The sequence below is a fragment of the Rhamphochromis longiceps genome, linkage group LG1, assembly GCF_057381845.1.
Source record: "Rhamphochromis longiceps isolate RC_006_pf linkage group LG1, R_longiceps_female_GT1.1, whole genome shotgun sequence".
Taxonomy (NCBI): domain Eukaryota; kingdom Metazoa; phylum Chordata; class Actinopteri; order Cichliformes; family Cichlidae; genus Rhamphochromis; species Rhamphochromis longiceps.
Genome location: NC_140557.1, coordinates 18,790,074 through 18,804,228, shown reverse-complemented (window position 1 = coordinate 18,804,228; position 14,155 = coordinate 18,790,074). Strand labels below are relative to the sequence as shown.

The following is a 14,155-nucleotide window of genomic DNA, read 5'->3' as shown; positions in this document are numbered from 1 at the left end:
GTGATTTAACAAATAAGCAAAAGCAAATATTCTGAAAATGAGTGGAATAGCAGCCAAAGGAACATTTTGAAACAACTTCAGAAAGTCTGGAGAACTACTGCTCCAGACAACCATGAACTATAGCCTCAGATTACAATATGTGTGAAATGTCGCTCAGATGAAATTTTACTCAGGTCTAAAGTATTAGTTTACGATATCGCTTGATTTTAAAATACCTGCATCATACCAAACGTGTGAATAACAGGCCTAAAGCTGTACAACTACACTCACATCTCTGATACTGTACTTTCTCTAAATACATCCATGACATGGCAGTGCTTTGAGCTAAATGTTGGTGTCCTAATATTTTGAAGTTAAACAGGTATATGTTTATTAAATACTGGTATGCCAACATTTGCCTATTAGCCTAGAAGAACAACTGAAACTGATGGGAATGCTGTTCCTCTTGTATGTGTTTAGTGATAAAGCTTTATGAATCTTGATGGGAGCAGATGGGATAACCTGCACTGAGACATCTAATTTACTGGGGACAATGAAAGATCTGCATACTCTCATCACAATCTAAGCAGAGTTTAATATTTTAGTCTGGACCAAAGTGGCCTCAGTAGAGCCATGCTATTAGCAAAACACTGTTGATTTAGCACTTAACCTTTGCTTACTATTTTTTGTCAATACTGTTTCACTTTCTAAACAAATTGTGTGGTTAAATTTCTAAATATTCTATTTTCAAAGGCCAGCTCAACTATCAGTTGGCAGCACTTATGCCCATCAGATCAATTTGCTTTTAAGGAAATTATCTGGCAGGGTAAAAGGATAAATCTTTCCCCCAAAATAAGCAGGAGCAGAATATAAACTTATCTTTAATACTTGGTTCATATAAGATAAGATAAGATAAGATAAGATAAGATAACCTTTATTAGTCCCACACGTGGGAAATTTGTTTTGTCACAGCAGGAAGTGGACAGTGCAAAAGTTATGAGGCAAAAATTAGAATACAATAAGAATAAATACAGTACACAACTGTACAGAATAGAATAAAATAAAATACTATATACAGTAGAATAAAATAAAATAAATATACAATAAGATAAAAATAGAATACAAATACAAATACTATATACAACTGAGTAAAAATACAACGATGACAGAAAGGATTATTGCACTTAGTATTATTGCATATGTATGGATGTGTGTGCTTGATCAGTTAAAGTCTTTATTATGGAGTCTGACAGCAGTGGGGAGGAAAGACCTGCGAAATCTCTCCGTCCCACACCGTGGGTGCCGCAGTCTCCCACTGAAGGAGCTGCTCAGTGCTGTCACAGTCTGCTGCATGGGGTGGGAGATGTTGTCCATCAGGGATGACAGCTTAGCCGCCGTTCTCCTGTCACTCACCACCTCCACTGGGTCCAGAGGGCATCCTAGAACAGAGCTGGCCCTTCGGATCACCCTGTTCAGTCTCTTCCTGTCCCCAGCAGAGATGCTGCCGCCCCAGCAGACCACACCATAAAAGATAGCAGAAGCCACAACAGAGTCATAGAATTTCTTCAGGAGTGGGCCCTCCACTCCAAACGACCTGAGTCTCCGCAGCAGGTACAGCCTGCTCTGCCCTTTCCTGTAGAGGGCGTCTGAGTTATGAGTCCAGTCCAGTCTATTGTTCAGATGAACACCAAGGTACCTGTAGCTGTCCACAGCCTCAATGTCCATACCTTGGATGTTCAGTGGTTGCAGTGGAGAATATATGGCATATTTTTAAAGGACTTTTGGAGGGTTTTTTTTAAAAGTATTATCGGCTCTATTCCCATAGGTGACTGGATCAGGAGTGATAATAGTCTCTTCCTTTCTGCTGAAAAGCATGCTAAAACCTTTCTAGTAGGACGTCAACACTCCGCAGCAGTTGTGAATCCCCTCCAGTTACCCACCTTAACTTCTAATAAGTTGATTTCACTGGTTACATGAAAAGAACTGCATTAAAACCTGAAGCTCTATCACCGGCTTTAAAAGCACTGAAATATTTAATGAAAGATACGCACACTCGTAAACGCTGATGTTCATTTTTTTTCCTTGTTTAGTGCTTGTGAGTATGTGCCTGTTTTGTGTGCAACAGACTCAGTAGAATTTCCTGATAATTGTTAACCAATCATCCTGCTTGAAGAACCCTTCCTGTCCCATTTGATTGGTTTTCCGTCTGTAGATTCCGCCTCCTCAGCAGGTTTGTGTTTATGTTGCTATAACAACACTAGTACTTACTGAGTGTGCTGCTCTTTTCGCAACAAACCGAACACTTCTTCGCGTAATTTGAGCAGCGTACAAGATGGTGAGCATTAAATAATTAAGAAACAAGTGCTTTATCTGTAGTAAATGACCAGCTTTATTTTTTATGCCGCTAGTAGCTGGGCGTGTGTATAAATGTAGCTTACTTTTGTATACTTCTCATTGCTAATTAAAAAACACACTCAAGGTTACCACCAATGACTATAGAAAACCTTTTCTTTTATAAATATAAATGGATACATGGATCGATACATATATACTTTTATCTTTTATGCAGTCATTGGTTGCTAACCAGAAAGCAGTTTTAACTTTAAACAGCTGTGCTGACTCTTTCCCCCCCAGCCACCCAAAAAGAAAAGTGCAGATAAAAAACCAGCAAATCCAAGGACCCCCACGCTGATAAATGGCCTCACCAAGGATGAGATGTCCAAGGAGCAGGTCAGAGCTGAAGAGTGATAGAATGTGTCTGAATGTGTATGAATGTGTATTTTAAGTCAGGAGGAAGCAAATAGGAACCTGTTCAAAGTGATCTGTGCATTGAGAGGGGTAACACATAAAGCTGAGGCACAACATTTAAATAACACTCAATGCAAGTGAGATTGACATATCTTGGCTCCTAATACAGATCAAGCTCTGTAAACACTCCGTTGGAATATTTTAATTAGAGCCTCCCTGCCTGCAAAAAGGCGTCATGATGCAGGTAATGCAATTCAGATTTTTTTCTAACTTTGTAATGTGCCAAGCTTTCCCTGAAGACTTTTAAGATGCATAAATCCATGGAAGTACCAAAAAAAAAAAAAGCAAAAACAACAAAAACAAAACATGGATATGGTAAAAGTTTACATGTACTCGTCATGGACATGGATGTTATAGCATTTTGGGGCTTTTAAAGATTTCTTTGAACTGCTGTTTCTCCAGGGTGGAATGATTGTACACGCTATATCTTTAATGAATTAGAAAAACAACAAAAAAAACAAAACCAAGATTGTGTGTGTGTGTGTGTGTGTGTGTGTGTGTGTGTGTGTGTGTGTGTGTGTGTGTGTGTGTGTGTGTGTGTGTGTGTGTGTGCAAGTTTGAATTAATTTGGGATTTTTTCTAATCCACACTCCTCCAAGTTAATGGGCCTTGGCCTTATCAAGTTAAGATACATTGTAGAACATGTAGGATCACTTATAAGACTTATGTGACTGTATGTGTATATATTTGAGCTGGTATGTAAACTTTTGATCCTTTGTAGGTTAGAGAAAAGCAAGAAAGAAATCACCAAATTACCATGATATTGATGCCCATGATGAGTGTATGGAAATTGGAGAGTGATTTTCTCAGACTCTCCTAAAGCGTGAAAAAAAGTGACAATATGTTGCAGTCATTTGGTTTGTCGAGCACATAAAAACTACAGTCACATCTTTCTGTTTTTAAGCTGGAGGAGCACATTATGCGTCTTCGAGAGGAACTGGATAGAGAGCGGGAAGAGAGAAACTACTTTCAGTTGGAGAGGGACAAGATCCACAGCTTTTGGGAAATCACAGTTAGAAAACAGAAGGAGGTTGACTCTGAGCTGCAAAAGGTAGAAAAGGATGTAGAAGAAAATGAGGCCCGTCACCAATTAGACGTTAAGGTAAGATTTGACTGATTTTAGAATATTAAAAAATAGATAGCTCTTCCATTTTGAAGGCTGGTCAGATGGAGTCAGGTGATGCTGAAGTCCCAAATCGTGTTCTTAAATTTAGTAAAACATTTCAAGAAACCTAAATCAGGACAAGTTTCTTATGCTAATATTTTAAGGTTTTTAGTAAAACCAGGATATGTGGTTCAGTGTTTACAGGTTATTCTAGGATATACAGTGGGGCAAAAAAGTATTTAGTCAGCCACCGATTGTGCAAGTTCCCCCACCTAAAATGATGACAGAGGTCAGTAATTTGCACCAGAGGTACACTTCAACTGTGAGAGACAGAATGTGAAAAAAAAATCCATGAATCCACATGGTAGGATTTGTAAAGAATTTATTTGTAAATTAGGGTGGAAAATAAGTATTTGGTCACCTCAAACAAGGAAAATCTCTGGCTCTCACAGACCTGTAACGTCTTCTGTAAGAAGCTTTTCTGTCCCCCACTCGTTACCTGTATGAATGGCACCTGTTTGAACTCATCATCTGTATAAAAGACACCTGTCCACAGCCTCAAACAGTCAGACTCCAAACTCCGCCATGGCCAAGACCAAAGAGCTTTCGAAGGACACCAGGAAAAGTATTGTAGACCTGCACCAGACTGGGAAGAGTGAATCTACAATAGGCAAGCAGCTTGGTGTGAAAAAATCAACTGTGGGAGCAATCATCAGAAAATGGAAGACATACAAGACCACTGATAATCTCCCTCGATCTGGGAGATTATCAAGATCTCATCCCGTGGGGTCAAAATGATCATGAGAACGGTGAGCAAAGATCCCAGAACCACACGGGGGGACCTGGTGAATGACCTGCAGAGAGCTGGGACCAAAGTAACAAAGGTCACCATCAGTAACACACTACAACGGCAGGGAATCAAATCCCGCAGTGCCAGACGTGTTCCGCTGCTGAAGCCAGTGCATGTCCAGGCCCGTCTGAAGTTTGCCAGAGAGCACATGGATGATACAGCAGAGGATTGGGAGAATGTCATGTGGTCAGATGAAACCAAAGTAGAACTTTTTGGTATAAACTCAACTCGTCGTGTTTGGAGGAAGAAGAATACTGAGTTGCATCCCAAGAACACCATACCTACTGTGAAGCATGGGGGTGGAAACATCATGCTATGGGGCTGTTTTTCTGCCAAGGGGACAGGACGACTGATCCGTGTTAAGGACAGAATGAATGGGGCCATGTATCGTGAGATTTTGAGCCAAAACCTCCTTCCATCAGTGAGAACTTTGAAGATGAAACGAGGCTGGGTCTTCCAACATGACAATGATCCAAAACACACCGCCCGGGCAACAAAGGAGTGGCTCCGTAAGAAGCATTTGAAAGTCCTGGAGTGGCCTAGCCAGTCTCCAGACCTCAACCCCATAGAAAATCTGTGGCGGGAGTTGAAAGTCCGTGTTGCTCGGCGACAGCCCCAAAACATCACTGCTCTCGAGAAGATCTGCATGGAGGAATGGGCCAAAATACCAGCTACTGTGTGTGCAAACCTGGTAAAGACCTATAGTAAACGTTTGACCTCTGTTATTGCCAACAAAGGTTATGTTACAAAGTATTGAGTTGTATTTTTGTTATTGACCAAATACTTATTTTCCACCCTGATTTACGAATAAATTCTTTACAAATCCTACCATGTGGATTCATGGATTTTTTTTTTTCACATTCTGTCTCTCACAGTTGAAGTGTACCTCTGGTGCAAATTACTGACCTCTGTCATCATTTTAGGTGGGGGAACTTGCACAATCGGTGGCTGACTAAATACTTTTTTGCCCCACTGTATGTAGGAATCTGTTTATGGACATTTGCTTATTAATGGCTACTGATAAATTTAAGGTACAAATGTCTTTATTTTCTATGCCGCTAGCATAAAATATAAAGATGGGTAACCGAGAGGGCTGTGGTGTTAATATTAAATTGTCTATGAGGTTTGGCCAGAGATTATAATATAACTCAGCGGTCGCCAACCTTTTTTGCCCCACGGACTGGTTTATATCCGACAATATTTTCACGGACCGGCCTTTAAGGTGTCGTGGATAAATACAACAAAATAAAACCAGTACCGGTACCAAAAATGATAGAAACGATAAAAAATTAACGATAAAAAACGATAAAAACCCTGAAAACCATAAATTTCACACCCGAGCCTCAACTCTCATGGCCGGTCCGTGGCCCAGGGGTTGGAGACCGCTGATCTAACTTGAATAGGTACCAAGCCAGGGGTTTGGGTTAGGGCTAAAAGATGGTGGATGATACCAACTGCAAGGCAACGTGTTTTAGGAATACTGGATTTCCATATGAACGCTCACATGTGATTGTTTTTCCCACCAGGTGTACAAGCAGAAGATCAAGCACCTCCAGCATGAACACCTGAATGATATCGCTGAACTGAATGCAGATTCTTTGGCGTCCAATGAACTGATGGAGAAAGAGCAAGAGCACCTAGAGGAAGAGCTTCGTAAGACAATTACGCGGGTAGACATCCAAGAGATCAACTTTAAACACACCAAGAAGGAACTTGAACTGGTTTGTAGTACAAAACATACATTTCCCTTTACCTTAATCATATTCGTAGTGTTGCCGGGGTGCTCTAGAAAGATACTCTGCCACTTGTTCCACTTTTGAGGAAAAAATCCTTCATGTTTCTGTATTTAAGTAGATTTTTGCTTCCACCCACACCCACGACCACAAGCTGTGAGAAATGACCGAAACACTGAGACTGTGGACACAAGCAGTGGTAAATGAGCATCCTCTGAAGGATGTCTGATCTCAGCATTAGAGAGAGGGTGAGGGCCTCAGTCATTCAGGAGGTGCTCAGAGTAGAGCTGCTGCCCCTCTACATCAAAAGAAACCAGGTGGGGTGGTTCAGGCTTCTGACATAAGTTAGGTGTTTGGGGCATGTCCTGCTGAGCGGAGAGAGCACTCGCTGGAGAGATCACATCTCATGGCTGGCCTTGGAACACCTCAGAGGAGCTGGAGGAAGTGGCTGTGGAGAGGAAGGTGTGGCCATCTCTGCTTAGACTGTTACTCCCATGACTTGGACACAGAAGAGGGTAGAACCTGGACGGATGGCTTAATTCACACACCACTGCATTTGGCTTTGCGGTATGTGGTCGCTGCTCAACCACCGAGCTAAACCAGTGTCCAAAAGCATAGCATTTTTTAACAATGCTTTTATTGTGAAACATTGTTAGGATCTTTATTGGTGAACTCACTGGAAATGAAATACAAGAAAACTCAGACTAGGTAGAAACCAGGAACTTACTAGGAACCTGTGACAGTTACATAGAACAGAGTGAGCACGTGACAAAGGACAAGGGGAGACTACCACAATAAATATACAGACAAATAATGAAAGGATATGAAACCTTAATTTTTTGTGATTTTTCTTTTAATTACAACTTGCTGACATCAGCCTGCTTTGACCCATGACCTTGAACCATTAAATACTAAAATAGTGTACTTTATGATCTTTACCCATATGAATCAGTTGAAATCTTTGGCTCTATGAGCTGTAAGAACTTGAGATATTTTGATTTTGCAAAACTTTATGGTGTCATTGTGATGTCGTAGGGTGTCGTATTAAAAAAAGTGCGTGTCGTACACCTCTCTACGTGCCCTTTCATATGATAGATTATGGTTTCTTGATTTTTTTTTCCAGGGTCAACTTTGACCTTGGTTGCTAACACGTACTCATGTCCCCCAATACCAAGTATCATGTTGTGAAGTTTGATAATCCACAAAAAACTGTAGATAATACAAAGTTTTTACTGATTTTCATAAATGTGCCATGACCTTGACCTGGTTTTCATCAAAATGAAATCAGCTTCAGCTGTTATTGGTTTCCAAGATATCATTTATCTAAAAATGATATCTTGGATACTGTGCATGCTAGACTGCTTACAAGCACAGACAAACAGTATGGATTGTATACTTCCTCCTGTTGTGGGGAGAACAAGGACTAAACTAGAACATAACCTAAGAATAAGATGGACTAGAAGGCAAAGTACAAACAGAGACAGTGGGTAAATAAATAAACGAGATAAGGGGAAAAATCACTAATGTTTATCAAAAGAGAAAAATTTGGTCAAAATTGATCCTCAAACAAAAAAGAATCACAAGTATGTGAATTCATAAAGTGTGGCTTCCATGAGCTGTAAGAACTTGACCACAAATTTGTTCTTGTGGTCTTTTAAGGCTGATTAATTAGTGTAAAATTCTCACTGTGGTTTAACCGTGGGCATAGCTGTTATCTGTTGTTGCACCTCAGTACTGTATTACATAGCTCTGCACGTCTGACCCTGATATACTTCAGCTTACAAGAATAAACACTCCTAACTGGTTGTTATCTTAACAGAAACATGGTGAAGAACTGACCACAAGAAGCGACCACCTGGAGAAACAGCTTGCAGGTAAAAAAACAACAAAAACACAACCCAAAAATAAAAACCGCATTCTGAGTTGAATTCATCGCTTCACGTTGTCAAGCACTGAACAGGAGCCATCCTTTTGTGTTACGGCTGGGGCAGAAATTACAGCGTCGTTTGAGATGAAAGTGCAGGCGCTAAAACAAGATCTGGACAACATCTGGAAAAGTGAGATCAGCGATAGCGAAAACCACTGGAACAGCCACATCGCTGCTCTTAAACAAGATCACGATGAAACCTACCGCAGCGCTGAGGAATTTGTCATTATCATGAAAACGGACACGGACACGCTTACTGAACTCAAGGTGCGATCACAAACACAAGCTTTGTTTAAACCTATAACTCACTACTGATCAGTCTTCTGCTTGTGACTACAGCTTATAATTTTTAGAACGGTTTATCTATGAAATAGCAGAACCATTAGAGGGTATCTTTAAACCGAGTGAATTAATAATTGTTTTGATATTCTGGAAAATGCAAAACAAAAGCCTCCAAATTTGAAATGGTGACTGAAATTTTATTATTTATTGTTGCTGAACAGTTTTTCCACTAGCTTTGACCCAGATATGTCTTATTTTCACATGCAATGTTTTATTTGAATTTTCCAGGGAGAAATTAATGAAGCAAAGAAGAAACAAAAGAGCATGAAACTGGAGGTGGTAACTGTTTTGAAGGAGAACAAACATCTTGCTGAGCTTATCTCAAAGATCAAGGAAGAAAACGATGAAATTGCCAAGAAACTGAGACATTACTCAGGAAATAAGGTTCTTTTGGCACCTTTTTTCACAGAGTTTACTGTTGGACAGTTTCTCTTGCTTTTACCAGCATCTTCGTTGGTGTGCAGCATCGCTGTAGCCCAGTATGAGCATAATTTCTGTGCACTGCTTTTGACAGGATGCAATTGGAAACATCAAAAGAAAAAAGCTGAAAGATCTGAAAGCAGAGCATGAGGTGTTGGAACAGAAATTCAGCGAGGTAAAAACTAACAATCAGCTCCATTCATGTGTAGTTGCACACGTTTTATGTGAATGTTTTTGTGTGTTTGCTGCACAGCTCCAACTGGAAAGGGATGAACTTCGCAAGGCTTTCACTGAGATTGTTGAGAAGGCGCAGCATAATGGAGACATAGAGAACATGGCGGTGGAAAAGAAGCTGCAGGCTCTGACAGAGAGCCTGGAGGAGACGGAGGCTCAGCTCAGTGCGGTGCTTTCAGCCTCGAACATGGACCAAACAGCCCTCAGCAGGGTCATAAAGAAAACTGAGGTAGTGTTGTACATCTACTTCATGTCTCTTCTTCAGCAGTCATCTAAACCTTTACACTAATTTTATATACACTTACTGGCCACTTTGTTAGATACACTAGTTCTACTGTGTATTTACGCAAATATCTAATGAGCCAGTGACATGGTAGCAAGCTGGTGGTGAGGTAATGGTGTGTTTGTGTGTGTGTGGTGGGGGGATTTTCTTGACCCGTCAGGACCAACTGAGCATCATTTAAACACCGCAGCCTACCGGAGTATTGTTGCTGACTGTATCCGCCCCATTATGATCACGGTGTACCCATCTTTTGATGGTTGCGCCCAGCAGAATAACACACCATGTCACAAAGCTCAGATTATCTCAAACTGGTTTCTGGAACATGGCAATGAGTTCAGTGGAGTCAAATAACCGCCACAGTCACCAGATCGCAATCCAATAAAGCACCTTTGGGGTGTGGTGGAACGGGAGAGTCACATTATGAATGTACAGCAATCACGGGACCAAAAATCTGTGAGGAGTGTTTTCAGCACCTTGTTGAATCTGTGCCACAAAGAAATAGGAGAAAAAGCTCTGAAGGTAAAAGGTCCATCCTGGTATGCGCTTTGGGGTCCTTAGGGACTAGTAAAGCGCTATATAAATACAGGCCATTTATTTATTTGATATTAGCAAGGCGTTACCAACAAAGTGGCCTGTGAGTGTATATTTTTAAGTATATTTCTGGAAGTGTCATGTTTTTATAAGAACATTAAAGAAACTCCTAATGTTTTTGCTTGCAGGCACATATTGACTCCAAAAATACTGCCATCAAGACCCTACAGCACAAAATAAATCAAATTTCCATGGTTAGTTGTCTATTTGTTTCCTGAAATTACTTATAATGTATTTCATAACAATAAGCACAGTGAAACTTTGTATCCTGCAGGTCCGCAAGCATTTGCTGCTGCACACTGAGGTAAAGGCAAAGGCTCTTGGTGTTCCTGTGGAAGAGCTCCTTTGTAATTCCCAATGAGAGGAATCCTCATGGTAAAAATGTGGAGCAGCACTTGGATTAAAGTGAGAAGCAAAGATCGCAAAGACTGGAACACTATTATTTCATTTACATCTTTTCTGTAATCTACCTTTAATGCTCATATGACTTTAAGTAGTAAAGAAATATAAATCAAAATTTAAAATGGGATCTCTTAATCCTGAGGGGGGGAAGTTGTGTTGTGTGTTGTTTTAGACTAAAGGGTATGTCATGCCTCTATCTGTAGCATCCTCTGTCACACCAACCCTCAGCATGTCCTCCTTCATGACCTCCATGAATTTCTCTGTGGCCTTTCTCCTTTAGGCCTGCGTGTCATCTCCATATTTGACATCCTTTGTCCAGTATGTCGTCTCTAAAGGGAGCAACTGAAAGATGAAGATACTTCATTGGTCATTTGTCAGGTGTTTTTAATGTCAATAGGTGGCGCTATTCACATAATTCATCGTTGTGTCTCAGACGTCATGGTCACAGATGTTGGTCTGGCTTCACTCTTTCTCTCCTTGTTTGCTCGGTCTGACGCTCTTTGTCATGGGAGCGAGACTCCTCCCAGAAGTGGGCGTAGTTACCCAAGACTTCCGCTGGTGCACCTGTTTCTTATCAACACCCACCTGCAGTATTTAACCACTGTTATTCCTACATTGCCAGATTGCTAAGCTATATCATGTGGCAGTGTCACTCAGGCCTCTTCCAGTAAATGTTTTGGTACTTTCCTTGTTTATCCTCTTCCATCCAGATTGGGTGTGTGAGCCTGCCTAGTGTTACGTAAGGCCCAAAATGGCCTCCGTACAAGGAAGTAGTAGCTCTAATATTGATCAGTAACGAACCACCACACGCACACTGTAATGGGTTACACAAGATTTATTTGTTCTTTCTCTGGGTAAAACTACTGGCTGAAGACAACTCTGGCCAGGAATCCAAGGCCCAAAGCCACCGCGGTCAGGGTTGTTATCCTGGTTACAAACAGGGGAAAGGTGGTCACTTGGAAGAACAAGCAGCCAAAATGTATCAATCCTGCAGCTTCCTCAAAAAGGCTTGCCACCCACCTTTTCAGGCCTGACTTCGTTCGAGGCTGGGTCTCCACATCACATCCTGGGAGCTGGAACTTCCCCAAAACTGGTCCAGTTTCCTTGTCAGGGGCACAGAGAGTCTCCAGTCCAGTGTTTGTTTTCCTGCCTTCCAGCACATCCACTCACATCCCAATAAGAATGAGTCCTCCCTCCAACATCCTCAGTTTATTTTAAAAGCAAAACCAGGCCAGGTTAAAAATCTTTTCCATTAAAATGTGCACACTTCATCCTGGATCTTCGAGGCTTCCCTGCTTCACCAGTGTCCTACTAAAAAAACAACGACAACCCCTACTTCCTGTTTCCTCTCCCCTTTATAGAGAAGGCCTCCAATCCTCCCCAATCAGCTGCTCCCTGTATTCAACTCCAAATAGCTGGCAGCTGGACTAGAGTAGAATCTCCACTCCCACATGGGTGTGGCCCACACCTCACATCAAACACAAAAAAAACACCAAAGCATGCAATTAATACAAAACAAAATCTAAAGAAATGCCAACCCAAAAGCTTAGTGGGGGATTCTCTCCATCCTTTTCCACCATGCTATACTCTGTAACACTAGCTCCTGGTTTTTCCTGCCTGTTCCCCTCTGGCTTTACTGAGGAATACTCACATAAGTCTAGACCCGTGGGCAACAGGGAATTCTTATGTGAATCAACGTCAGTCTTTCTGAACGAGAACCCTGCCGAAAACTGAGCAGTTCAAGAATGCTGGAGTAGCTGAACTCTATCCTGTGTAACGAGACTTGACCATTAGATTGCTGACCTGTGACCTTCCCTTGAACATTATTCAACTTTTATTCCTGAACTTGCCGCAGATTTTGTTACCGTATCTTGAAGTTGTTCATTAAAATTGTTAAAATTCTTTCCATTGCTTCCTGCATTAAAGTGTTTTGTACAATCATTCAGTGGTTAACGCTACAACGTTCCTTCACAGCAAGACGTTTCTGGGATTGCACCTCCTGGTTGACCTCAGCCCCTCTATGAAGTTCACATGTTCTTTCTTGTTTTTTTCCCCCCCACTGTCCCAGTGCTTCTTTTTTTACATAACTGCTGTTTCAAAATTGTCTATAGGGTGAGGGTGTGAGAGTGAGTGGATAGTGTCCATGTTGTTCCGCACTCACACCAAGACAGCTGAGATAGGCCCCATGACCCTGAAATGGATAAGTGTAAAACGTGTATATGTTTTGGGGGTTTTTTTTGCATATTTTTTGAACTTGTGTAACCATATTTTAGATCAAACAAGATCAAACAAGCACAAAGTACTATACCTTGATAAATAAAGTATAAAAAAACAGTTTGCTAAAAACTGATTGTTGCTTCTGCCTTGTGACAGAAATGTTCTTTCTGGTTCAAAAGTACTTGATGTCATTCATTTGGCATATTTTAGACTAATTATAGGCCAACAACTCATTTACAACAGTTTAAAAATCTGGTAAATAACTCAAAACCACTTTTTGGCACAACACAGGTCCATTGTTTCTCTTTCCTGGATGTTGCTGCTTGTTCTCACCATTTTAAGACACAGAAAACAGCAAAAACAATCAAACAAAACAATATCTCTCACTCAAGCTGCAATTTAAATATATTACTTTTATATTTTGACTAATTGCAAGCTTTTGGCCTCATGTAGGAATATGAGGTCAAAAAGTTGACTCAAATCAAATATTCCAATCTCAACTGCAACTTTCATCAGATGATTTCCCTCCGCCATGACTGAGTTTCCAGCAGAGAGAGGAGGAACGTATGTGGCAGATCCAGTTTCTCATTGCCTATTCCCGTGGTGAATCGAGCCCCGCTGCGCTGAGTGATCGCTGTTCCCCGCTGCATCAATAATACAGGAGGAAGTTATTGTCCCGGTGCAGGCCACAGTATCATACAGCTAAAGCAAGTGGAGGGAGGGGATGGTCCTTTCACTCAACCCTCTAGGGTTTCAGCGCCTGCAGACAGTGGTCTGACTCTGGGGAGCCTGCTCCCGTCCCCTTGCACAGGGCTCAATTGTAAGTTTGCCTGACTGAGGGATAAATGTGTCCAAACACTGACAGCCTGCACAGTCCTGCTGGTCTGGCACTGCTGGTAAGACTACACCCCCAACAAACCCTGTGTCACAAGATGAGTCTCAGCTCAATGGAGAATTAAGCAGCAGGGGGACATGGGACAGTCAGGGGATAGATATCCTGGGTGTGATTAACATGATCCAGATTTTCATGTTCTTTGAGCACCTTGCTGAATGCTGTGACCTTCCTGTAGCCTCGAGGTGCTTCAAAATATACTGGGAGCACCTAAAACATGGGTATGCACTAGTGATGACCAACAAGACTGAGACATGTGATGCCTTATTTCAAAGTAACCACTTTGCCATGCCCATTATCTGCACAGTCAAATGAAGACACACACAAAAAAACAATCCACACAACTAACACCATGAAATACTAATCCAAGCA

The 14,155-nt window shown here is 41.3% G+C and overlaps 1 protein-coding gene across 2 annotated transcripts; it reads left to right on the top strand.

The window, feature by feature from the left end:
- The first annotated feature begins 2,217 nt into the window (after positions 1–2,217).
- Positions 2,218–11,700, top strand: LOC146678581 (dynein regulatory complex subunit 4-like). 2 transcript variants are annotated; one of them, XM_085401130.1, is made up of 12 exons: positions 2,218–2,314; positions 2,614–2,709; positions 3,692–3,889; positions 6,269–6,463; positions 8,295–8,349; positions 8,467–8,669; positions 8,973–9,128; positions 9,259–9,339; positions 9,418–9,627; positions 10,401–10,466; positions 10,547–10,677; positions 10,955–11,700. In XM_085401130.1, exons 1-11 carry the CDS (start codon positions 2,312–2,314, stop codon positions 10,631–10,633), a joined length of 1,350 nt encoding a protein of 449 aa, XP_085257256.1. In that variant the 5' UTR covers positions 2,218–2,311; the 3' UTR covers positions 10,634–10,677; positions 10,955–11,700. The 2 variants fall into 2 exon arrangements, with proteins under 2 accessions (XP_085257256.1, XP_085257251.1); XM_085401125.1 differs by lacking the exon at positions 10,955–11,700 and having other exon boundaries at positions 10,547–10,818.
- Positions 11,701–14,155: the final 2,455 nt, after the last annotated feature.